This window comes from Lepidochelys kempii, chromosome 5 (genome assembly GCF_965140265.1).
Source record: "Lepidochelys kempii isolate rLepKem1 chromosome 5, rLepKem1.hap2, whole genome shotgun sequence".
Lineage (NCBI taxonomy): Eukaryota > Metazoa > Chordata > Testudines > Cheloniidae > Lepidochelys > Lepidochelys kempii.
In genome coordinates this window covers 103131944-103158291 of record NC_133260.1, presented here as the reverse complement: position 1 = coordinate 103158291, position 26348 = coordinate 103131944, and the positions used below count along the sequence as shown (strand labels likewise).

General features: G+C 39.7%; 1 protein-coding gene across 1 annotated transcript in view; it reads left to right on the top strand.

Annotated features, from left to right (window-relative positions):
- The window catches only part of GLIS3 (GLIS family zinc finger 3), a 267600-nt gene that overhangs the window by 51444 nt on the left and 189808 nt on the right, over positions 1–26348 (top strand). The window contains exons 3-4 of the mRNA XM_073345244.1: positions 6064–6271; positions 12139–13264. Coding sequence (XP_073201345.1) covers positions 6064–6271; positions 12139–13264 — 1334 coding nt within the window. The remainder of the gene's footprint in view (positions 1–6063; positions 6272–12138; positions 13265–26348) is intronic.

Here is a 26348-nt window from a genome sequence, read left to right as displayed (position 1 = left end):
CTTCCTCTTGCTTCTCAAAATGGTATGAGAATGATATAAACAAGAGGATCTATTTATTTGAAGTTCAGTTTGTCAAAGTACAGCAGTTAGATTTTCTTGTATTCTGTGCATATTGGCCACATTCTTGGGAAGATTGCAGTGGTGTATTATTGCATGTCAGAGATGAGGGAGGCTTAGCTATTAACCAAATACAAAGGGTACAGAAGGAAATAGTCAGGCTGAGGAATGAGGAAATGGATGGATTAAAATATTTCCATAAAATATTTTTACTGTTTACACTCGTTAATTATTAATGTTAATTATTGATGGGGAAACTGTTTTGATTTACTTGTAGTATGTTGATTTGGAATAAATTATTCACTATTTATCTGCAATTATTCCTTTCAGCCAATTCTGGAACAATTCTGCCCTTTCCCAAGTTTTATACGAGTATGATTCCATTGACTTCACTGGAGTATCTCCTGATTTTACACCAGTATGAGTGAGAGGAGAAATAGGATCCTCTTATCATTTCAAATAATGAATATTATTCACTATTTTATAAATGGTAGTTTTCCTTAGAATTTGAGGCCTAATCCAAAACCCACTGAAGTCAGTGGAAAGGCTCCCATTGATTTCAGTTGGAGTAAAGAGGACAGGGCTGAACCTCCACTGAACCTGTGTCATCATTTACATCTGTGTAAAGGAAGTGTAAAATGCTACCTTTCTGCTTCGGTAGTATTTTATATCCACCGGTACACTCACTGTGCATTAACAAAGGAACGTAAATAGTGAGAGCTGATGATAGCAGATTCCTAGTTGATAACTAATGTTTCTTTGATGGTAGAGATTGTGACCCCACCCCTTCTTCATAAAAACAAAAGCATAATGAAAAAATTACCACAGACAATATTCACTCCCTTCCAGTTCTGAGTTAGAGGAATTGAAAGGCAAAAGTTTCCCATTAACAGTGAGGTATATTTATGGTGTAGTCTCACCACTAAAATTTACCTAAACACTTCTCTCTGAAATGTAGGTTTTCTCTTTTTTCCCTTTCAGAGACCAACTGAATATTTTGAACCTTATCTTGCAGTTATTACATGCTCTTAATTCCCATCAACTTCAAGGGAGTTACATGCATATAGGGACTGCAAGACCAGACCCTTTACTCACAAGTGAAAAATGTAATGTATTGTGGGGCTTGTGTCTCTTTGTTTAACAGTTCCTTTTTGCACCAATCACCTTTCTGACTTTTTTGGCAGGTAAATTCCAATGAGCTCATGGTTAATCATGTATAAACAACAGTCTAATTGTATGGTTTCAAATTTTCATTTGACCAGCTAAACAAAAATATGGCCTGTCCCCCAAAAGAAACCTGATAATCTCATAGTCTTTGGTTTCCTGCTTCTCTCTCCTTGAATTTAAGAAAGTGGATGTTGTTATTGTTTCTTAACATTTCTAGAGAGTGGCATAGGGCGTGTAGCACTGAGGAAAATATCAGATCACATTTGCCAGATTTCTGAGGCAGGGCTCTTCTTTTCAAAGCTAAAAAACAAGTTCACCGAGCTAAACTATGCATTTTCTTTACAAATCACTTTGTCTATTTTTCTTTCTCCTATATACAGAGTCTAGTCAAGCATTCACAGTTGTGATATACTAGCAAAAATTGGTTTCTTCTGTTACTATAGCATGCTTTTCCAGGGTGTTGGTTTTTTGTTTTTTGTTTTTTTGGAAACCCATTTGTCTCTTACGGTACAGAAAACTCGTTGGGCTTCCCCAGGATGGACAGACCTTATAAAATGACAGCAGCTGATGAATTATTTTCGGTGTGGAGCGAAAAGGTGCATATTATTAACAAGAGGACAGGGGGCAACCTATGTTATTTTCCTGACTTGTTTCCAGTAAGAACTTAGCCAAAACATAGGAACATCTATTAAATAGTAAGTTCTTTACTCTTTGTTTAGGACTAAGTGCAAATGATTAGCCAAGAAAGAAAAAAAATCCCTCTCTGTTTTCTTTGGATTTGGTTGAGCCTCCCTGGGAAGAATTCATAGTAACCCCCAGAGGCAGGTGTACATAAGAACATAAGAATGGACATACTGGGTCAGACCAATGATCCATCTAGCCCAGTATCCTGTGTTTTGGCATTGGCCAATGCTCGGTACTTCAAAGGGAATGAACAGAAAAGGGAAACCATCATGCGATCCATCCCTGTCTTCCACTCGCTGCTTCTGTCAGTCAGAGGATAGGGACACCTAGAATTGCATCCCTGGCCATCTTGGTTAATAGCCATTGATGGGCATATCCTCCATGAACGTATCTAATTCTTTTTTAACTCAGTTATAGTTTTGGCCTTCACAGCATCCCCTGGCAAGGGGTTCTACAGGTTGACTGTGCATTGCATGAAGAAGTACTTCCTGTTGTTTGTTTTAAACCTGTTGCCGATTAATTTCATTGGGTGGGCCCTGATTCTTGTGTTATGTGATTGAGGAAATAACACTTCCTTATTCACTTTCTCCACACCTTTCATGATTTTATAGACCTCTATAATAGCCCCCCTTAGTTGTTTCTTTTCCAACCTGACCAGTCCCAGTATTTTGAATCTCTTTTTACATGGAAGCTGTTCCATACCATTAATCACATTTGTTGCTCTTCTCTGTACCTTTTCCAATTCTAATATATCTTTTTTGAGAAAGGGTGACCAGAAATGCACGCAGTACTCAAGATATGGGCATTCCATGAATTTACATAGTGGCATTATGATATTTACTGTCTTATTATCCATCCCTTTCCTAATGGTTCCTAACATTCTGTTAGCTTTTTTGGCTGTCGCGCACATTGAGTTTCCGGAGCACTATCCACAATGACTCCAAGATCTCTTTCTTGAGTGGTAACAGCCAACATAGATCTCATTATTTCGTATGTATAGTTGGGATTATGTTTTCCAATGTGCATCACTTTGCATTTCATTAACACTGAATTTCATTGGCCATTTTGTTGCCCACACACCCAGTTTTGTGAGATCCCATTGTAACTCTGCTTTGGACTTAACTATTTTGATTAATTTTGTATCATCTGCCAATGTTACCATCTCACTATTTACCCCTTTCTTCAGATCATGTATGAATATGCTGAACAGCACTGGTCCCAGTACGGGACCCTGGGGGACACCACTATTTACCTCTCTCCACTCTGAAAACTGGTCATATATTCCTATATGACTTCCTGTCTTTTAATCAGTTGCTGCTTCATGAGAGGACCTTCTTTCTTATCCCATGACTGCTTACTTTGCTTAAGAGCCTTTGGAGAGGGACCTTGTCAAAGGTTTTCTGAAAGTTCATGTACAGTGTATGCACTGGATTACCCTTACTACATGTTTGTTGACCCCCCTCAAAGAATTCTAATGGATTGGTAAGGAATGATTTTCCTTTACAGCCAGAGAGCTGCTGTTTTGATACATGGAAGCTCCCTCACTGGAGGTTTTCAAAGGTTTTCACCTGTCTTGGATAGTTTAGATCCAACAAATCCTGCATCTTCACAGGGAGTTAGACTAGATGACCCTTGCTGTCCCTTCTAACCCTATGGTTCTATGATTCTATAGGTAGCGCTAAGATGTGCTATGTGGAATTATCTTTAGATACTCACTTTCAGGGATTCCAACCTCCTTTCCATGAATGTGATCCCCACCCATAAAGAACTGTATAACAGCTTCCTGTGCTTCAGTGTTAATTTTAACATTTTTACTTGGAGCATTTCAGGGCCTGTTCAATGCTCTTTGACTATTAAGGTGGTTTTTAATGCATTTTCCTTGATCTGTAGAGAACAGCTTGGCAGAGTATTAAACTATTGCCAGTCAGATCATTAGGAAATTACTGCCATTCTGCTGTTAGATTAGGGATGGAAAGGGAGTGTGAAAGCTGCCAGTGCTTGTAATTGATATGTAGCCTTGCTGCCTTGTGGATTGACCCTTTCAGGTTGCACAAGCAACACAGTCAGGTCAGCAGTTGGTGAAATACACAGAGCACACACAGGTGCTGCTGGAAATGGTGATTCAGTCGGTGGTATCATGGAGTGGGAGATAAGATCCAGGAGCTTCCCGATGTAAGGGGACCAAGTAGTAATGTTGATCACTGTAGTAGTTTTGTTACTTCTAAAAATAGGTAATGTTGGCAAGGAGCACTGAACCAATGCTCTAGCTCTGTGGCAGGGGTGCTGTGCTGATGGATATGGTCAATGGGATGAAAAAACTTGTAGTTGTTAAAGATTTCATGTTATTTCTTGTAAGAAGAGTATTACTAATCCTTATATCCCCGTCAAATTTCAGGTTGGGTTATTAAGGGCTGCCTAATTTCTTTCCCCTTGTAGTTCCAATGGGACACAATATTCTTCACTTCCCTTTCTAAATAGTATAGTATTGATACAGTGTGTCTGCTTAAATGGCTGTCACATTTCTCTCTCACTCACTCTGCATTTTGGTGGAAGGTGATGTGCTTACTATGTAAGATTTGTGCATTAGTTTAGGTTTATACAGCACATTAGGATCCTTAAGGATAAAAGACCCTGTGTAAATGTAAGCTATTTCCATCATTATTACTCAGATAAAGAGAAAGGCAACAGTTTAAAAAGAAGTGTAGAACTGTGAAACTGACATAAATAAACCTTACTCACTCTTTTTTGAAATGTTTGCCACATCATGTGGAGTTTCTTGAATGAGTTTGCTTTGATTATTTCCTCCCAGTTTTAAAGGGAATCTAGTTTGATCAGGAGGAGATTGAAGGGTATGGATTTTTTTCCTAAGCCTGCCTTTGCTATGAATGCCTTAACATGCCTTTTTGTGAAGTTCAAAACCCCCTGAGCACTCTTAATAAGAAATATACATCATAGTTATAGCTAGAACTCATAGACAGAAGGTAGAGAATAATTTAAATCAGTAGTAAGGGACTTCTCATCGTGTTCACCCTGTGTTCTCCTTTCTGGCTTGGGGAGGATTTGGAACAAAGAACAAATAGAGATATAAATAATTTTAGTACTTATACCTAACCATAATGTCAGTGGAATCATTTACTTTATATCATCTGCCTTTCATGTACTTGACATATTTAAACTCATTCATCTTCTCTTCTATGAACAAAAGTGAGCTGTTAAACTTCCCTTCGGTAGTCTTAAATCATTATCTTTAGGACACAAAATATTCTGAATGTTTTGTGGTTATGTCCCACTTGCCTACACTCTTGATAGTTTCCCATACTGCTGTATAATAGTCCATCAATTTGAATCATGGCAATATAGATGAAAGGCTTTTAAAGAACTAGCTATGTCTGTGTGGTAAGAGGGAGCTCTGGGAAGTTCTGCTCTACAGTGGGAGCCCTAAGAGAAACTCTGACTCTCATAGAATTTCTCTCAGGGCTCCAAACTTCCATTGGACTGCAGGCTGCAGCCGCAGGTCTGTCCCACTTTGCAGCGAATACAACATGCACTCTCCTCTACACCTCTGCTGTCTGTGTGGGCTAAGGAGTTATGGGTCTGCCTTTATGCCCAGTCCTTTCATATAGCTAATGATACTAGCGGTGCAGTGGGTCTCCAGATCTGGGAGCAGTGCCTCTCCCAGCAGGATTATGGATGCAGGGTATGCATGTGAGCAGACCCCCAGAGCTCTGCGGGGATGGACTCAAACCGTTCCCTAATTATGGCTCAGCTATTCCTGGGAGTCTTATCTCACTTTGAATAACACTGTGAAAGTGATTGTGTAACCTTCTTCAGAAGCTTGCTCTTTACCCAGATTGTTCTTAAAGTGGTTTCCCCAATATTGAACCTAGGTGGTCCCTCTTGCTATTCAAGCCTGTTCGTTCTCATTCTGTCCTTGTTTGATTAGCATGCATAATTGATTCCATTTTAGAACATCGCTTTATATATTTGCAGAAAATTATAGGGCCCTCAGTCATCTTACTTCCCTATTAAGGATGCTCAGTTCCAATAATTTCTCCTCACTGGTACCATAGAAATGGGTGCAACATAATTGTGAATTCTCTGTTCTTGTCATGTGTAAAAGGGACATGAAAACTAATCTGTTTGATTTATTTTTAGGAGGTCTTGGCTGTGGGCCTCGGGGCAAGTCCATTGGAAAAGGCAGCTGCAACAATCTAGTTGTCACCAGCAGTCCCATGATGGTTCAGCGACTGGGTCCTATATCACCTCCTGCAAACCAGGTCTCAACAGCATGCAACCAGATCAGTCCTAGCTTACAGAGGGCTATGAATGCTTCAAACCTGAATATACCTCCATCAGATACAAGGTCCTGAGTTACATTTCTTCTCTTCAGTATTACAAAAGAGCATATTAATTTTTCTGTCATTTAAGTACTTACACTCATCAGAACAGGTTGTGTTTAAATGGAGTTACTCTGATCCATTATATCAGTGATGCTAGTCTGGATTTACACCACTGTAACTAAGGCTACGTCTACACTACAGAGTCTATGGTGGCATAGCTTTGCCAGTATAGTCCCCTGGTGTAGCTGCAGCCTACAGTGACAGAAGGAATTTTTCTGTTGGGGTGGGATCCCTGCCTCCCTGAGTGACATTAACTATGTCGACAGAAGCACTCCTCCATCAACATATCTGCATCTGTACTGGGGGTTTTGTTGGCATATCTTTGTTGGTCAGGGGTGTGGGTTTTGTTTCACACTCCAGACCAACATAGCTATGCCCATATAGCTTCTAGGTATAGACCAAACTTAACAGCAGAACTTGGTCCAAAGCTTCCATGCTTTGTCGTTCTTTTACTGGATGAAGACTTTCATAACTGCAAAAAAATTACTTTTTTTACAATGAAAAAATTATGGCTCAGTAGGTGAGTTGTGGGATGAAAACAGCAAAACTCCTAACAATAAATCCTATTGGTGCAGGGTTTCACTGTATTTTATGTCTGGTACAGAGCTTTGTATGTTGTGCCAGTGCTTACCAAATTATACTAATGTCAAACTCATGGTGCAGTGTCTCCATGAATTTGTAAACTAAAATATGGCTATTGACATTGCGAATGAAAATATTATAGAATCATAGACATTAAGGAAAGAAAAGAACTGTTGTATAGACCACCTTATTACTAATATAGCATGTCCCTGACAGACTAGTTGTATAAACACTTGGTAGAATTTTCAAAAGTGCCTAAGTGACAGAGGAAGTTGTCCCATTTTCAATAACACCCAAGTCATTTAGGAACTTTTGAAAATTAGACTTAAGCTCCTAAGTGACTTAGGTGCTTTTAAGAATTTTTGTCAGTGTGTCTAACCATTGTGTTCAGTGCTGAAATGTATTTTTTTTTATTTACAAAATGCAACTGTTACTGTTTTTTAAAATATCTTGTACTGTATCTCATTACTTCACTGCAAGTTCAGGAGTTATCTTGAAATGGTTAAAAACAATACTAGTATTTGGCTAGGCTGAAACCTTGTTTTAGTCTATTTGTAAGCTATATTGTGAAGAGGGGATTTCCATCATTTTACCACTGAAGATTGTGCCTGTAGGGCCTCCATATGTTTGCTGACTTGCAAATTAACTGCTCATCCAGTGTGTGTCACTGTGAGCCATTCATATCCAAGGCCATGCCTCTGAGCCAAAAGCCATCATGATTAGTGTGACAGCAGTCATAATGTAGTTACAGTTAAAGCCACATATATGTGTGTTGTATATGTATATTCTCAGATATTTAAATGTGTCACTTTTATTGAGTTTAAGCTGTGCCTTCCACGTATCCATTTTTAGGCTCTTCTTTTGCCGAATTGTAATTCACTTGGGTGATTTCATTTTAAGGAGACATTTGCTAAAGATTAACTGAAATCATCAGCCTGTCAGAATTCAAGGTCCTGTATTTCTCCTTTTAATAACATGGCAGTAACTAACACCAATGGATCCCACAGGAAATTCCAATATTTTAACATTTGTTTTTGTCCTGCATTGGAGTGAAAAGTCAAAATATTGAAACTTGTTCCAAAAAGTTTCAATTCAGAGAAGTTGAAACGTTTCATTTTGGGTTGGTTCAACACTAAACCGCATCTGCCTGAGCTGCGGCAGTGTCGTATGTGTGTGTTGTAATTGGGGGCCTCGTGACCCCATTCTTCTGTATGAGTTGGGCTGGCCTATATCCCTTGTGATGCCCCACAATGCCATAGTACACTCTGGCAGCTCTGCCTGGTGCAAATTGATGTTGAAAGGGTCCAAAACTAAATGTTTCATTTTGATTTTCCCAATGGGAGCAGGACTGGGACCTAGGAAGTGCAGGGAATTCTTTCAGGGGAAACAAAGAATGCTGAACTTAGGTGATCATACATGAGTAAAGGAAAACAAGATTTTCACACTTGTTTCATGTTTACTTCTAAGGTTCAAATCAGCAGTTCATATTGCAGCACTGTTGCATTTCAAATTATAGAGAGAATGAGTAATTATATTCATAAATAGAAATGCCTTGTCGGTAAACTTAAAAGATTCTGATCCAAATCCTCAATTGGTCTAAACTGAAGTAAATGAAGCTGTGCCAATTTACACCAGCTGAGGATCTGGCTCTCTGTGTTACATAACTATGTCAGAACCTCCGTCTTTACACTAGTACATATAGTGTCCCCTGTAAGTATTTACTCATCAGCGTGGGACAGATTTTCAAATGAGTTCAGCATTTTGGTTGCTGACAATCTGCTTCTAATTGTGAACACTGAACACTTGACAGTCTGGCCACAACTAGTTTAATTTTATAAAGTGCAACTTAAAAAAAAAAATTAGCAGGAGCATCCACTTGCATTTAAACCAGTTCAATATCTTTCTGAATGAGCCTGAGCCGGACGCACATGTTTCGGTTTGTTCGTAAAGGAGCAATAGCCATGCCAAATGAATTAAACTAAAAAATCCCCAATTTTATTTTCTAGAGAAATACTCAACCTACCATGTAAAAATCAAATGTTATTACACTTTACTTGCAGCGGTAAGTACATCTCTGTTTAGGGCCAGAGCATAGTAGTATTCAGGGCCACACTGCAGCCTAGAACTTTTGCCCTTCCAGGTGCCTAAACAAAAGCAAGAGTTCTCCCCTTACATGAGTGTGCTGACTACTGGACCTTGGGACCAGGCATGCAGAAGCAACTTCGGGATGCTGCACAGCCATTTACTCCCCACTCTGGAACCGCTGGCTGAGGAGTGGCTGTGAATAGGTAGCTCCACCTCCTACTCGAACAAAGCACATCAGCTAGCAGAGCTAAGACAGTCCCTGGGAGCGGCAATTTACTATCTCCTTGGAGCAGGGAGGCAATTATGACTCCCTGAAGTGAGCTGTAGCTCACGAAAGCTTATGCTCAAATAAATTGGTTAGACTCTAAGGTGCCACAAATACTCCTTTTCTTTTTGCTTCTTTCCTGAGAGGCTCCTGGAGTGGTTTGTCCTTGTGATATAGTATAGCCCTCAATGAGCCCAAATTACTGTTAGCTGATGCTTTTGATCAATTGACTCCTGACCACTGTAAAATGCTTGTTATGTTAAGCAACAGGAGAACTCACATAGGCCCTGCCTCCTGGGTTAAGGAGAGTGTTTCAGTAGAAACAAACACAGTGAGGATTTTTCAGCTGTAAACCACATAACTGTGTAGAATTGAGTGTCAAAAGCCATCTATGTTTCTCTTGCCTAGTGTTTCATACACTCTTCAAACTTTACTAATCTGATCAAAAGTTATACCAATCTCAGAGGTGAAAAGTTGTAGTATCAAAGAGAATCATGTCAAGGACAGCCAGCATACAATTGCATCATTTGTGTAATCTTTGGTAAACATTACCTCGTTCACTGGAAATATCACACCAGCCATTGTTTAGAGTCTGCTCTTGCTCACGCTGAATCCAGTGATAAGAATCTTATTGATTTAAATGGGATTAGGATTTGGCCTTAATCAAAACTGATAGCAAAACTGTGAACTATATATCTGTATCTATATCTTTTTCACATACATTCAGTACCGGTACAACTAAAGCTGGAATTTTGGCTTTGTATTGAGTGTTGCCCCTACTGCTGACACCATTGTCCCATTATGACATTAGTGTTATACCTCTACCAAATAATAGCAGAATTCTGGGGCCTTGTAAATTGATTTCCCAGAGGAGGAAAGATCAGAGATGCGGAGTCTGGGTATACTCTAACTGTAATTTTCTTTAATTACACACATACCTCAGTTCTGAGATGAGATGGTCAAAAAGCATGCAGGGCAATCTCAGCCCAACACCAATGCCTGGTTCCTAGGGCTGAACTCTTCCTCAAGAATTGACTCTAATCAGATACCAAGGCAGAGAACAATCTCTCCTGCTGCTTGCACTGCTCCCTCTCTCTTGAAACTGTATCTACATAAAGACTGTGCATAACCCAAACTGAACGGCAACGCAGCATGTCTTCCCAAGAGTCAAAACTTGCTTGTACTCTGAGAACAAGAACTTGGAAGACTATGTGTAATAGCTCCACCTGGTACTGCCTGCCATAGCAATATCTGGAATATATGCAAATATAAGATGAGGTTTATTTCTCTTTTTGTTTTTGTTTTCTTACTGTAATTTTTGAACAATAAAAGTACATAGTAAAATAATATTAACCAATTGTTTATGGCAGTATATGTGCATAACATCCAGGTAGGCATAGTTCTTTAGATTAAAATACAGAAAGAAATGCTTATCCCAGGGGCTAAGTGCTCTGACAATTTTTTTAATTATTTAGTAGTTTTATTATGGTGTTCATCACAGCCTGTAAACGCCCCCCCTCTCCCCTTGCAAGTTTTAATTAATTTAGCCTCTGCCTTGTGCAGTAGATAAGCTATTATTCTAATTTTCCAGAGGGGGAACTGAGACTCAGAGAGACTAAGTAACTTGCACACAGTCACACAAGAAGTGAGTGGCAGAACTGGGAGTAGAAGCCAGATCTCCTGAGTACTGGTCCAGTGCCTTAATCAAAACTCTGTGCTTCTTAAAAACACAAAATGTGCAATGAAAGCAACAAATCCAGCAATTTAACTTGAACCCACATGCTATAACTATCTTAACCAATGATATCTGCCTGTATGTCTAGGTACTTATAAGGCCCCCATCACCTCATCTCTCTTTGAGTACTTCACAAATATTAATGAATTTATCCTCCTAACATCCTCAAAGTGAGAAGTTCTATTGTCCCCATGGTACAGATGGGGAACCGAAGCCCAGAGAGATTAAGTGACTTGCCTAAAGTCACCCAGGAAGTCTGTGCTGGAGCTGGGAATTGTAGCCCCATCCTGCCTCTCCTCTTCCTGCCTCTTTGAGGAAACCAGCGCCATTATTGGCTTAAGATGTTAGGGTTACACTTAAGAAATCCCAGGTATAAGCAAATTTCCTGATATTTCTGGGAAGAATTTACTTGACAAGATTGGGAAGGTGAGAATTTCTGAAACACTTTTTCTGACTTAGCTGTGGAAACATCATAAAAACAAAACTAAAACTCCTCAAATTGTTGCTCTTCTTTATTTTAATTCACTTACTGTGATTTTGTACAGTTAGATATTATCTGCATTTTAACTTTGAGTTATATCTTTAAAGAAGAATGATATTTACCAGCTTGCCTCCATTACAGTCTATAATTTCCTTTGAGTTTAATACCTATTTCTCTGCTTATTCATCGGCTTCCAACTTTTCCCACCAATACCTGCCACCAAAATGGATGGATAGGCAGGTCAACTCAACAGAAGTTAATATCTGTTTAATAAGAAGTGGAAGCATAATGTTTTGCACTCAGGGCCTGCTTGTGCTTCCATTGAAGTCAATGACAAAGTTCCTTTGACTTCAGTGGTGCAGGATCCAGGGGCGTATAGAGTAACTTTCACCCAAGACTCTTAAAGTGCTTTACAGATTTTCAGTTGGCTTCTCAACTGCCCAGTGTATGCATGCAGTGACTGTGTGTGCCTGCAGGTGTAGTAACTGAGCAGGCAAACCTTTGAAAACATAAAATTAGAGAGCACTTTTTAAAATATTGGCCCTGCTATGACACTTTGTGAGACTATGCCTACAGAGAGAAGATAGAAGAACCAGTACATTAGTAATATATAAATTTATGAACCGAACTTTTAAGGTGACTTTCTAAACCCCTGCCTTTCTTTTTCCTGCCTTTATTCCAGGTCCCTCATGTCACGTGAGTCTCTGGCCTCTACAACATTAAGCCTGTCAGAAAGTCAGTCAACGCTGAGTGTGAAACATGAGTGGTCTCATGGGTACAGGATTCTTCCTTCCCTTCCTTCCAACCAAGGATCCCAAAATGGCAGTGAGCTAGGAGACATACTGAGTATACCACCTGGAACATCCATGTCCAACAACAGTGTATCTAACTCATTACCTTCTTACTTGTTTGGTATGGAAAATAACCATTCCCCTTACCCGAGCCCTCGCCATTCTTCAAACAGATCTCATTCAGCCCGCTCCAAAAAAAGAGCCCTCTCTTTGTCTCCATTGTCTGATGGCATTGGGATTGACTTCAATACAATCATCCGTACATCCCCAACCTCTCTGGTTGCCTACATCAACGGTTCAAGAACATCACCAGCAAACATATCCCCACAGCCTGAGGTCTATGGGCATTTCTTGGGAGTAAGAGGAAGCTGTATTCCCCAGCCTTGCTCTATTCCAAACACTCAGAAAGGTCTTCTTGTGGCTAACAGCAACATCACCCTCCCAGGTTATGGTGAAAATGGGACTGTGGAATACCAGCGGATGCAGCAGTTGGAACAAAGTAGCTTGCAGTCGGCAGTCATGAACAACATGGTGGTTCAACAAGGTATACCTCTGATAGACAGCCAGCCAATAAGCATGTTAAAAAGTGAACGTGTGGATGATTTTTCAGGCAGCACAATTGACATGCCTCCTCCTCCCCCTCTACCACCTCCTCCACCACAAGGTCCACCACCCCCTTACCATGCACATCAGCACCGACATCAGCATGACCTCATAAACCATTCCCATCAACTTGCCTTGCCTTCCTCTGCCCAGGGCCCTCTGTTGGATGAGGATGGTGAATTAGATGATTTCAATGGTAAACACTGCTGTCGCTGGATAGATTGCAGTGCTCTGTATGACCAGCAAGAGGAACTTGTGCGGCACATAGAAAAGGTTCATATAGATCAGAGAAAGGGAGAGGACTTCACTTGTTTTTGGGCAGGATGCCCTCGAAGATACAAGCCATTTAATGCCCGTTACAAACTGCTGATTCACATGAGAGTTCATTCAGGAGAGAAGCCAAACAAATGCACGGTAAGTCTAAAGTGACAGATCCTGTCGGGTAGAAGTACAGTTCACTGCTTATGAAAGTTTAGATAAGGTTTAATTCTGCACTAATTTCTGCTGGTGGACAGAATTTAAAAAAAATTAGAATGAATGAATGACTGCCCATATTTCCACCTACACAGTTAGGGAGAGGTGTTCTCTAATATCAACTCTTTACATTTGACCAGAAATAACTTTTTCTGCCTATCTGAATTATTTCTGAATCCAACCTGAGAAAGACATATGAGACTTTCATAAAGCAAGGAGTAGATGCCATGAGAGTGTGAACTTGCCTGCATGATAAGTACTGTGGCATATTTATTACTGGTTGTAATTAAATTGTCTTGCCTTAGGTTAACACTTTTTCCATGAGCAGTTAGCCAATATGCAAGATCTTGGTGGTTGTTTCTGTTAGGGGGAGAAATAGATGATGGAGTCAGGTATTTCTCTGATGCAATCCTGTGTGTTTATGAAGCATGTACAAAAATCCTGTTTCCCTGAACATAGTAGGACTCAAGCAATAGGAGATAGCTTTTTCCCTGACAGTTCTACGTATCTTTCAGCCGGCACTCTACTCAAAAAGCATTCTCTCCAGGGGTTTTCGCAGGGTCACTCTACCAGTGCTTTTCGGGTTGCGTCTGGGGCTACCTTGGTGCTGCTCTGTGTGCTCCTTCTCCCTCTTAGAGACACACAGCTGCAGGCAAATCAATCCCCCATACTTGTATTTACATTCAACCCACAGTGAAACCCTTCTGACATCATAGATCAGATTCCTGAGCAGCCTTATGTGTGTCCTATGTTTTGGGTGGTGGCTTCTAATTTTTCAGATATCTTGAAACAAAAGGACAGTTAATTTTTCCCTCATCTAGCATGCATGGAAGGCAACTGTTATGCCTCCCAGCGTCAGTGAGGTGTCTCCCAACTTCCAGCGTAACACCTCACAACAAAAGAACATATATTTTCTAGGAATAACTGCTGATGGGTATTCTACTAGAAGGAACTTACTGGGTTTTCTCTATATCATGTGGAACATAAATCAATCCAAGGAAGCTATTGTCAGTCTGCTTCCAAGTAATTGTTTGTGGCTGTAATACGTGGAGAGGAATTCTTCACTTAACATTGTGAAAACCAGTAAAAACCTTACAGGGTGTAATGAAAACATTTGTAAGACTAGTTAGTGCTTTTTTGTCATTGTAAGGTGCCTGAACTTTTCATTGTGACTAAAAGATGCAATATTTATGTCACACCTATCAGAAACGCTAAAAATGAATTAATGTTTTACAAGCACAATGTAACCCAAAGGACAACAGGAAGGATTTGCTGCATTGCAGAAATTTTTTTTCAAACTTAAAATGAATAGCATTTCTTTTACCTTAAGATGATTGTGTATAGCAAATGTTCCTGAACCTGAGCACTCTGTGTATATAGCATATTCTTCTATGTCACTGGAAGCATGACATATAATGTGGCAACACAAAGCACAGTTATCACTTACGGAAGAGAGTAGGCAAAATGGAGACATGTTTTTGGGTTTTTTTTTTAAGTTGGTGCTTTCCGATTTACAGGATTTCTGCCCTATGCATTAATGTATAATTGCAGGTGTTTTGAATTATGCCTGATTAATTTTAGAGACAAACATACCATGTCTCAACTTATTTTAGTTAATAGAGAAGGTGCTGTTCTCCTGTGCTCAGTCAAATGATCTTTGCAGCTGCATCCTGAATGGATGTGAGTGGGGCAAGATTGCATTTTTCAAGGCTAGAGAAAAGGATGTTGCAGCAATTGAGAATTGAGATGATGAGAGCTTAAATGAAAGCTTTAGGTGTGTGGATGGATAAGTAAGGTCATAGCTAACAGACACTATGTGGAAAGAATCTGCAAGGATTAGATATAGCCTGGATATGAAGACTTAGAGAGAAGTCTGGGTCAAAGGTAACAGGCAGGTTGTAGGCCTGTGTGAAAGGCAGGATAGCAGAGTTGTCCAGAGTGAAGTGACCAAGAACAGAGGTGGTGTGGAGGGTTTGGGGGAAAGAAAGGAGGAAGAGTAAGAGCTCTGTTTTAGTCATGTTGCTCTTGAGCTGATGGCTAGACATCCACAAGGAATGTCAGAGACAGGCCAAGATTTTAACTTGGACAGAAGGTGAAACGCCTGGAGTAGAGAGGTAGATCTCTGAGTCATCAGCACATTTATGTTTGTGGAGAAATAAAACATGGAGGGAAAAGTGAGGGGGACCAGGAACAGAGCTCTGTGGAACCCCCACAGAAAGCTGAGGGAGTGCAGGCAATGAGGAGGAAAGGGGGAAAGGAAGGTGAGTTGAGGAGAGGGGGGAGGTCACATCATATTTTGTCAATTTTCTCTTGAAATAAATTGACAAGATCCTGTGTTGAGAGAGAAGTTGAGGCAGGAGGGAAGGGTTTGAGGAGTGATTCTAAAGTGTCAAAAAGGTGACTGAAATCATGGGCATGGGATTCAGTGAAGCTAGATGTTGAACTAGCAAGATGGCAGAACTGAAAGGGGGAGAATGAATTTGTAGCAGAGGAAGTCAACCTGGTCATGGGATTTCTTCCAGAGGTGCTCAGCAGCATGAGAGCAGGAACAGAAGAAGTGGGTGTTGAGGGTGAGCCAGGGCTGGGAGTCGGCAGACCCCAAAGAGTCAAGGGTGGAGAGCGAGGATTGGAGAGAATCAACAACCATAACAACGGAAGAAAGGGAAGAGAAGGCAGGGAGGAGAGGACTGAGAGCAGATGAAAAATCTTCAACACCGATGAACTGGACATCACAGAAAGGTTGAGTGACACGATGTGGGGGCAGGGCACTGATAGGTGATGCTGAAAGAGACCAGGTGATGGTCAGAAAAAGGGAAGTCAGCAATGGAGAGATCAGAGAGAGAGAGAGCCATGTGGGGTGAAGATCAAGTCAAGTGAATGGCCCTTTTGGTGACCTGGGATGCAGGTTGAATTAAGAGGTGAAGGCGAGGAGACATGCAGCTATGGGTTGCACAAGTCATCAACATGAAAGCTGAAGTCACTGAAGCTGAGTGTGGGAGATTGTGAGGAGAGTAAGAGAGAAAGCCAGGAGCTAAAATCAGAGGGAGGAGGAGGAGTTGGTGGGTGTAGATTACAGCAACATGGAGAGGGAGAAAAGAGAAGAGAAGAGTGAATTGGAGTCTTGCTCAAAAGAGAATAAAGAATGGGAAGAGGAAGGAAGGGGGGGAATGGAAGCACCAAGAATGGAAGAAGAGAAGCCTGACGCCACCACTGTGGTCTGAGCAAGAGCAGGAAATGTGAGAAAAGGAGAGAGCTCCATAAAAGAGGGCAACTGCAGATGGCATGTCAGACTAAGGGATCCAGCACTTTGTCAGTGCCAGGTGCTGGAGGGAGTGAGGTAGGAAGAGGCTGTGGATGAGTCTGATCCTTTTAGAGAAGGAGTGGGCATTCCAGAGACAGTAAGAGAAGGAAATGAAATAACCCTCAGGCAATAAGCTAACCACATCATACTGCATGAACATTTCAGTGAAATAATGGTTCTTAGCACCAAGCAATTGTCTGCAATGGAGAAATATCCTCCTTTTATTCATGTGTCAGAAAAGGCCATGGTCAGTACATTCATCATCCCATATTCTGTGCACCTATCTATTGGAGTCCATTGTCAATGTAATATATGGTATATTTGACTATTTTACGGAATCTCCTAGTATTGTAATGACATTGCTTTTCAATGTACCATCAACACAATATAGGGTCAAAGATGCTTCTAAGCTATATTACGCCAGTGCTAACAGAACTAATGCAGACTCAGATCCATAATTAATTGTTAAGGTTAAGATGAACTAGAGAATTCAGTTTTCCTTCCTTCAAATAACCTTTAATAATTCTATGCTAAGTTATACATCTGAAAAAAAATCAAGGAACTGCTAAACCTGCAATATTGTATCTTCCAGTGATTATAAGCATCTAAGTGCACAAGGTTACATAAGTAAGGTTAGGGCCAAGAAAAAAATCCTCCACTGAATTAAATAGATTTATATCAGGGATGAGCTTGTTTCTTTATGTTGATGAAATAGAGGTTTGGAGTAGCGTGTAACATATCTCAAGACGAGATGACGTAGCCACTGATAGCATCTGGTTATGACTAAGCAGTCTGCTATGATTCTGAAAGATATAGTAAAAGTAGTGTATGCTATGAGTCAACCAGCTGACAGTAGATATGATGAGTGGCGAATGATTGTGTTTGTTAGATTCAAACTTAGTGACATGCACTGGGAATTTCATTCCCAGGAACCCAGAATATAATTATACTATCATACCAAGAGCTAATAGCCATGAAACAGTGAAAGCAACAGTTACAGAAGTCTACATAAGAACATAAGAACAGCCATGCTGGGTCAGACCAAACGTCCATCTAGCCCAGTATCCTGTCTTCCAACAGTGGCCAATGCCAGGTGCCCCAGAGGGAATGAACAGAACAGATAATCATCAAGTGATCCATCCCCTGTCGCGCATTCCCAGCTTCTGGCAAACAGAGGCTAAAGACACCATTCCTGCCCATCCTGGCTAATAGCCATTGATGGACCTATCCTCCATGAATTTATCTAGTTATTTTTTGAAACCTGTGTGACTATAATGAAGTGATCATACAATGAAACTAGAGTGTAGTGGAAGAAACTTGCAGACTGGTCCTGACTAGACTTACTGCCAGTACAGTGAGTTGTTCTGCACCTGTCTGAACTACCCAGTAAGTTAGGCTTCCTGTATAGATTTGGCTGGATCTACTGATAGAACAGCACATTCAGATTAGGCACTGGAGTTGGCTGTCCCTTTCCGGTACATTTTTTCAGTGCTACTAAAAATCCCAGTACATGTTTTTTTTGAAAGTTGGAGAATGCTTCATGCACGGGAGGGATTTTTCCCACTGTTGATTGTGTTTGGAGAAGGAATTCCATTCAGTGTTTGTTAACACTCCGTTCTCCAAAGGCTAATTAGAACTCCCGTGGGATTCTGTCCTAACATGTTTCAGAGGAACAGCCGTGTTAGTCTGTATTCGCAAAAAGAAAAGGAGTACTTGTGGCACCTTAGAGACTAACCAATTTATTTGAGCATGAGCTTTCTATTTGAGCACGAAAGCTCATGCTCAAATAAATTGGTTAGTCTCTAAGGTGCCACAAGTACTCCTTTTCTTTTTGTCCTAACATGTAAATCTGTGATGGATTTTTTAGGGGCTCCTGTTGTTACTTGCCAATTACCTGGTTAGGAAACCAAAAGAATCTTTCCAGGACATTACAATTAGGACAGTAGATTGCCTTTATCTAAACGTAAATGTTTCACATTCAAATTTGGCTGGTGTACTCTTTTATTCACTTTTATTTAGGAGAAAATAATTTTTCTGAATAAAAAAAATTCTGGTTTGATGGGTAGAGAGACAACTGAATCAAAAATTGATATTGACATGCCAATGGCTATTATACCTGTGGTTGCCATTAAAACCCCCAGCAATGTTTGCCAACAGTTGCCACATAGCAGTATTTGAGGTTTCCAGTTTCCTCCGATATTAGAAAAGGCAAGTTCTGTGGTAACTGTACAATAGCACTTGGCAAATGCTGACTTTTTAATGACTTTTACTGTACATGTGAATTTATTTTGTACCCTGTGTTTCTCCTACAGTGGATGCTTTTTGTACTTAAACGTTCAGCGGCCAAGCACGGTATTTAATTAACTTTCTGCCAGTGTTATGCAAATGATAAGCTTAAATATTTTACCTTAATGTAATAATAGAAGTATGCAGTTAGAAATTTCAGGCTCTCTCTTCACATTTTGATACAGCTACAGTTGAGGTGCTCTCCCCCTTTGAAACAAAATACAGCCTTTCTGCTTTTAATAACACCTGAACCATCCTCAAGCACACTACTGCTCTGAAAATTAATCTTTCCCGTGCTGTCAGACATTGCTAAGGGCATGAACCAGGCTCTGCCATCCCTATCTGTCTTGGATCGCTCTTTGTCCTCTGTGTTGTTAAGTCCAACAAGTGTTCCCTCTCTGAGTAGTTTTTGACAGAGGGATTCTTTCAATCAGTCCCTTTTTCAAGTTTTTCCAGATGCCCAATGGCATGCCTACCATGACAGATGCTCTGGCTTCATTCTTAACACTTGTCCCAGACACTTTGTTGTCTTCTGTGGAAAATCTTTGGTGATAAGAGGTCATTGAACTCTGTGACAAATCTTGGCATTTGTTATAAATTCATTCAGTTTTTATACCTCATATTTTCCTGAGGCATTTGCTTTAGAATGCATTTAGATATCTGTGCCTTTTGGTGGGTTTCCAGTTTTCACATCCATATAGTAAGGTGGAGGTGACATTTGAGTTGATGATTCATAGTTTGGTCTTTAAATTGTAGATTTTTCAATTACCAAATCTTGTTTAAGCTGGTAAATACAGCTGCCATCTTGATAAATCATGACATTATTTCCTTCTGGATAGTCCCATGGGCTGCTATTGCTGTTGTTAATATTTTTGAAGTGTAGGATAATTACAAAAATGTTGAATTTTCCTTTTTATCTAATATGTTTGATGTGATTTAAATAAATAAAATTAACAGTAATAGCCACCTGTCAGGTCTGAAACAACATCAACTGAACATCTGTTAAATATCAGAAATATCGTGGCTTCCAGAATATATCACATGACACATCAGTCTAGCAAACACATAAAACAGTTGATATGTTAACGAAGAGAGACTAAGATCCTAAAACACTTGAGTGATTACTAAATGAAATGCAAGGAAACCTCTTCTATGGTGTATTTATGTATTTGTCTGAATAATAGCTGCTCAGAAAATTTCCATAAAATGAAACTTTGATGAAAATCAGAAACAATTTTTTGCAAAATCTTTATGGAAATTCTTCCATTTTCTAATGAGATCCAATAATGTACCTACATGCATACAATATACATTATGTACAGCATATACCATGCATTCAGTATGTATACTACGATATCTATATTATAGGGGGAGCTTGGTAGCAGCCCCTATATTGAGGTCATCTAACACTTTCCATTATAAAAGATTTCTGCAGCCTTTTCTGAGATGTTCTAAGACCTCCACTGGACTTTTAAATTTGGCAGGGAGAAAACCCTCAGGCCAGAGATGTTCCTTTTCTTTGTCCCATGAAACTCTGTTCAAGTTTGGCAGAAATGTAAACTGTTTAAAAAACTGCTTTTTCTGTCTCGTCCTTGCATTCCTGAGGAAAATGTTGTCAATGGGCCAAAATAACAACTGAACACAGATGTTGTTAAGAGTTGGACTCATGCTGCTAGCAAAGCCACAGGAGCTACAGCAACAGCAGACACTGCTCTGGGAATGCCGGGGAGCCCACTCCCCAAAGGTGAATGGACAGCAGTACATACCCTCTCTGGGGGTACCACATCCTGCAGGAGCTTACCCTACCTCCCCAGGAGAAGAGAGAGAATCAGTTCAGGCTCCCTGTGATCTGCCCAGGAACCTAGCACATGTAGCCAGTGGCTCACCCCCAACTCTGTGATAGCATCCTTCTGCTGCTAATGTAGTTAGTTCTGTAGTTCAAGTGGTTGACGTCGGTGCTGCATTGCTGACATTTCAGCATTCAAACCTCATTGAAGGGTTTGTTACAATCATACATATTAGAGTTTGTTTATACCTTTTAAAAATTAGGAAATTATACATTAAAAAAGGTTTAAAGAACGTTATTTAGGTTACACAGTCAACCATTTGAAAGTTCGGAAATGCCAGGTTTATGGTTGCCCAGGCAATGTTAATCCTGCCCCATGTGCATATGCACTGATACAATTTTCAATTATACGATCATGTACTGTTTTTTCCACAGGGCCTCTGCCTCATTCAGCACACAGGATGGACATGCAAGGGACAACCGTTAAGGTTGCCCAGGCTACTGTAAACCTGGCATTTCCTAACTTCCAGGAGCTTGACATTGCAATCTAAATAATGTTCTTTTAACACAGTTTTGTTTGTGAAATAGATAATGTAGCCACAGAGCGGAACAATTAGTAAGACACTACAACTACTCCCAATTACTTGTGTTAGATGTTTTGGTGGGATTTTCAAAGGAACTTCCAGGGAGTTAGTTGCCCAAATTCATTGTCAATAGGCACCTTACTCTCTAAAGTAATCTAAAAATCCCAGACTTGAGCCGCAAAGTATATACATATAGTTATCCATGCTATATATAAAAATACAGAAAGAAGTCCCAGATGCCGCACTGTCATCTTCAGGGAGGTTATTTGTGAAACCCAGTTTCACATCACAGAACACACTTTAGGAATCTTCCATTTGGTGGTGTTTTAAATTTCATTTCCCATAAGGAGGTATTTGAAACGGTTTACCTGAAAAGCTGTTCTCTGTTTTAAAGACTTTAATCTGTAGAAAATTCATGTCCAAATAGGCTTCTTTTCTGTTTCACTGTAACTCAGAACATGAATCTAAAGTATCTAAAAATGTAAATGGAATTTCCAAGTAGTAACAACACTTTTTCTGTCATCAGTACTATATTTTTAAATAATTACTTCACTTTAGAAAGTGGGTGGGTAGCAGTACACCAATTTATATTTGTTGTTGGGTTTTTTCATTCCCTTGTGCTGTGTTTTAGAGGAATGTTTTCCTGATTTTCAAATGCTTCAATAAAGCTTTTGTCAAATAAAAGTAGAAATCAGCTTGAAACAAACCTTCAAATCATGAATTATGGATTTGGTTCTAGAGTTGGTTCCAAGTTCTGTCTCTCTCTCTAATGGACCAAACAAAAACCCGTTATCTGATGGCTCCTGAACATAGGGTTTGGAATCTGGATTCAAACTCAAACCTTCCCAGATTTCAGAGGACTTAGATTTGGAGTTTGGATTTGGCTCACTATAGAGTTAGGGTTGAGCTACAAATTCTATCTGAATTTGGTTTTATATTTGAGGGTTCAGTTCAGAGGTATGTCTGAATATGCATCAGAACGTTAGGATCCAACTGCCTATGGTCCTGTCACAGGATCCAAACCACCTGAATATACAAAATTGGGCTGGAGCTTTAATGAAATTAGATGTATCCATTAGTTTATGATGAAAACAGATAATGGGCCCAATCCTTCAAACACTTCGTCTTGTGAGTAGGTCTTACTTAAGCGAGTAGCTCCATTGACTTCTGTGGGCTGCTTGATAGAATTGAGGACTAGTCATGTGAGTAAGAATTTGTGGAATGAGGTTTCTATTTCCTTGTAACTTCCAGTCTCTATGTGGGTTGCCAGCTTTACCTTGCCCTTGGAGAGCAATGCTTGCTCATGGCTGAAGTTGTATCAGGAGTGGCATGAATAAATGATGAAAAATAACCCCAAACAGCTTTTTCAGCTTTCCATTTATTGATAGACCTGTCTAATACATTTCTAGAAAGATAAATAGTAAAAGCCATTTGGATAAATTGAAGCCCCAACTATGATATGCTGCTTGTATCCCCCAGCTTCTGTTTGTTACACCAGAAACAGACAGAAGCGACCCCCCACAATATAGATAGCATTTTTTAAAAAGGAATACGTAAAAAATTAGTAGTTAATAATACTGTGAAATACGTCTCTTAAAGTTTTAGCTCAAACAAAAATTGTCAGCTTCTGCTCAGAGTACTGACAACTCATTTGCTAGGGATTAAGCTTTTAATTAAGAATTAATGCTCTAGCCCATTGCAAAGAACCTTCTAGACATGTGACACTTTTGATTTATCCCAAGTGTTCAGAGTGAAATTCAGTGGTATGCACAGTGAAGGACAAATATGAAGGTTTAGTTGTGAATATGGGTCTTAAAATCTAATGTTGAAGATCAAATCTTATAGAACAGCTATCTGATTGTTTGTATAGAATAGTTAAGAAGTGGACAGTTGCCATATTTTTTGTGTATGTGCACATGAATAACTTTCCATTAGTTAAATATTTTGCAAACCAAAGGCAAGTTAACTGCTCAGAATGGTTTTGATCACAGCTCCTTATTTAAAGTTCAGGTAACCTTAAATTTTTTTTCAGCATTCCAGTTTAGTTTAGACTGTTTCTGCTAATAGCGAAATGAATGTGTATAACATAGTGTTTAAAGAAATACAAGTGAGGGCATTGATCCTGCAGATTCCTAAAAGAATACACTATATGTACATGAACAGTCCCATTGACTTCAATGGGGTTCCTCATGGGCATGATCTGCAATCAGTTGCACACTTGTTTAGTTCAGTTGATTTAAATGAGACCACTCAAGCACATAAAATTAAGCACATGCATAAGACTTTGCATACGAGGCCCCTGTGGGTAATTCCATGCATGGATTAAAAAAATCTAGGGGTTAAGAATCCATAACACCCAGGAAATTCAGAACTCAGGGCAGAATGGGTCTCTCTGATCACGTTGCATCCCTAACTCACGTTGATGTGTCTACATTTTTCAGCTTGTATGGTATGTAATGTATCACCCACTCTTCTATCAGAGAGGACTGTTCCATCCTTAATTTCTTTATTGTGATGCTCCATTTTAGTAGCATGCCAGGGCTACTCTGTGATTGAAGGATTGCAGCACTCCCAATGCACAGCTTCTGATTTACGGTTACCTCTTCTGGTCCTTTCTCCACCTTACCTGTCTGACAGGTAACATTTTTTTCTGTTTCAAGAGAATTAGTAAAAACAACAAAAGCAAAACCCCAAACTTTGTTTTAGTGATGCATTGTCAATCCCTAACAAGAAGCTTCCACAAACAAGTTCTGCCTCAGACTGTGATAAACCTTTTGAATCAGAGGTGGCGGTCCCCACAAAAGTGGAGGAGTGAAGGACTGGAAAATGTAGGTATTTGTTTTCCTATTTAAATAAAAGATACATTCTTATTACCAAAACCAAAAATGGGAACAAAAACCATGTTGCAAACAACCTAATAACCTTCACTGGAAATATTTATTTTTTGTTTCTGAAAACTATATTGCATGTTGCAGTAGCACAGAGGTGAATGTGTGATATTTAAAATGCTGGGGGAGAAGACTTTTAGGGGATATCTTTCCCCAGTATATAATTTCTTAAATACTTTATGCTTGAGACAGTCTGAATTGGGAATGAAAGGAAATGGGAGCATTCTGGAAGAGGATTGTTTATTCCTCCCGACCAAGATATTTTTAAAGTATCAGTATATTTGTTAATTAAAAGGCAAGTCTAAAGTATTCTGAACAGTGAATTCTGTAACAATGAAATCTATCGTCTGTCTGTCTGTTTGTTTATCTTTGTGCAGAACAAATTCTCTTTAACAGGAGCTTCTCTAGAACCTGAGTTGCAGTTTGCACATTCTGAAGTATTGAAATAATTTGTGGTTTTCATTCTATTTCACTATACTTTGTCTCATTATTTGGGGTGGGCATTAGGCATAAGCTAAAAGCCTGTCTGTATAACAAGCACAACCATGTCAGTAAAGCAGCTTACAGTACTGATGCAGTTACTACACTTTTCCATTTTATAGTATAAATGGGAACTTAAGCATGTTTCCAAAGGATTTGGACTGTGCAAGGCTTTAGCATGGTTCATGGACATGGTTTAAATATCATCGATCCTACAAAATGGAACCAGGTTGTAATGGGATCCCCTGACATGGTTGTACCATAGTGTAGATAGGTCCTAAGCAGGCTCCTACAATGGGGTGCTATAATAGCATTAAGACTGCTGCTGATTTCTCACAGTCATTCTTCTATTGAATTGCTGTCTACATGTCCTCTGTATTTCTGAGTAAGACTGAGTGGAAACAGGGTGCCCTTTTGGTGGAGGCAGTGATGGAGATACATATTAGGGCCTAGGTGAGTTGCTAAGATGAATTGGAGGCGGATAGTAGGGAGCTATGATGATAGGGGGTGCTGAAACCACCTTCCCTTACGGACAACTGACATACCGAGAGCCAACTTTGTTAACTACATCTGAGTTCACTGTAAATGGGTTCAACTGGATTGCCATAATTCTTTGAACTGTTTAAAGTACTTATTTTCCAGTGTCTTTTTAATATTGGTTTGGTACTTTGCTCACCATTTTCATTCCTGCCACCATCATTTATGAGGATGGACAGCAACTTTGTCCCACAAGTGCTCAGCTCTAGAGGATTAACACATCATGACAAAGTTCAAGTTCACAAGTGAATGGTTTAGAGAGATGTCATCATGCTAAGCAATTCTTTTTCTATGTTCTGTTTTGCTGCCTGTGGTACTGAAATGTAATATTCCCCATCTGTTCATAAAGCAGCTTTTTTGGTATAAAGAGTTGTTATGAATGCTTTCCCCCTCCTTTCCCTCATGGAATGCTTTCTTTTGGTCATGAACTAGCACATGCTTAAGACAAAAATGATAATAGGCCTCCCTGGGTACTTTTGGTACATTTCAATAAATACATTCCCACAAAATGAAATTGCTTTGGCTCTTTACTATGTTCTTTAGTGGTTTACACTTTCAAAATTACCCCAAAGAGATCAGATGTAAACATCTGAAATGCCACGATTCCTGTTCAAGGTCGATCGTAGAGCACAGCTGATGGAGATATTTCCCTAGTAGCAATCAGATCTGTATTTTAAGAAAGTGCAACTATGCAAAAAACCTTATCTGGGCCAACAATTAAATATCATTGATTCTAATTAGGATTTGTCACATAATAGAAAGACAAAGTTTCTTTTGTTTGGTGAAAAGCCTACTTTGCCTGCTTACTAAAATGCATGGATTTCTTTCCAGTGGCTTTAGATAATCAGTATGACAAAGTTTCAGTCCTGTGATCTTTCAGCTCTCCTCAAGTGATTCAGCCTCACTTGTTGAAACTTGTTTAAGGTGTTTGTGTGCACTATCCAGCACAGAAGTTGTTATATGGTATGACAATGAGGTCTGCACTGTTTGTTTATAGAAACCTGTGACTCCATAATCAATGGAACTAAGGAACATTTATGCACTTAATAGATCGTTGGGTTTATTAATTTTATCTGTAGTACTCCTGTTAGTAAGCATGCCCGTGGTGATACACAGGCTTGTTCCTCTCTGACCATCTGGCAAGGACTGGCTGTGTTTTCTG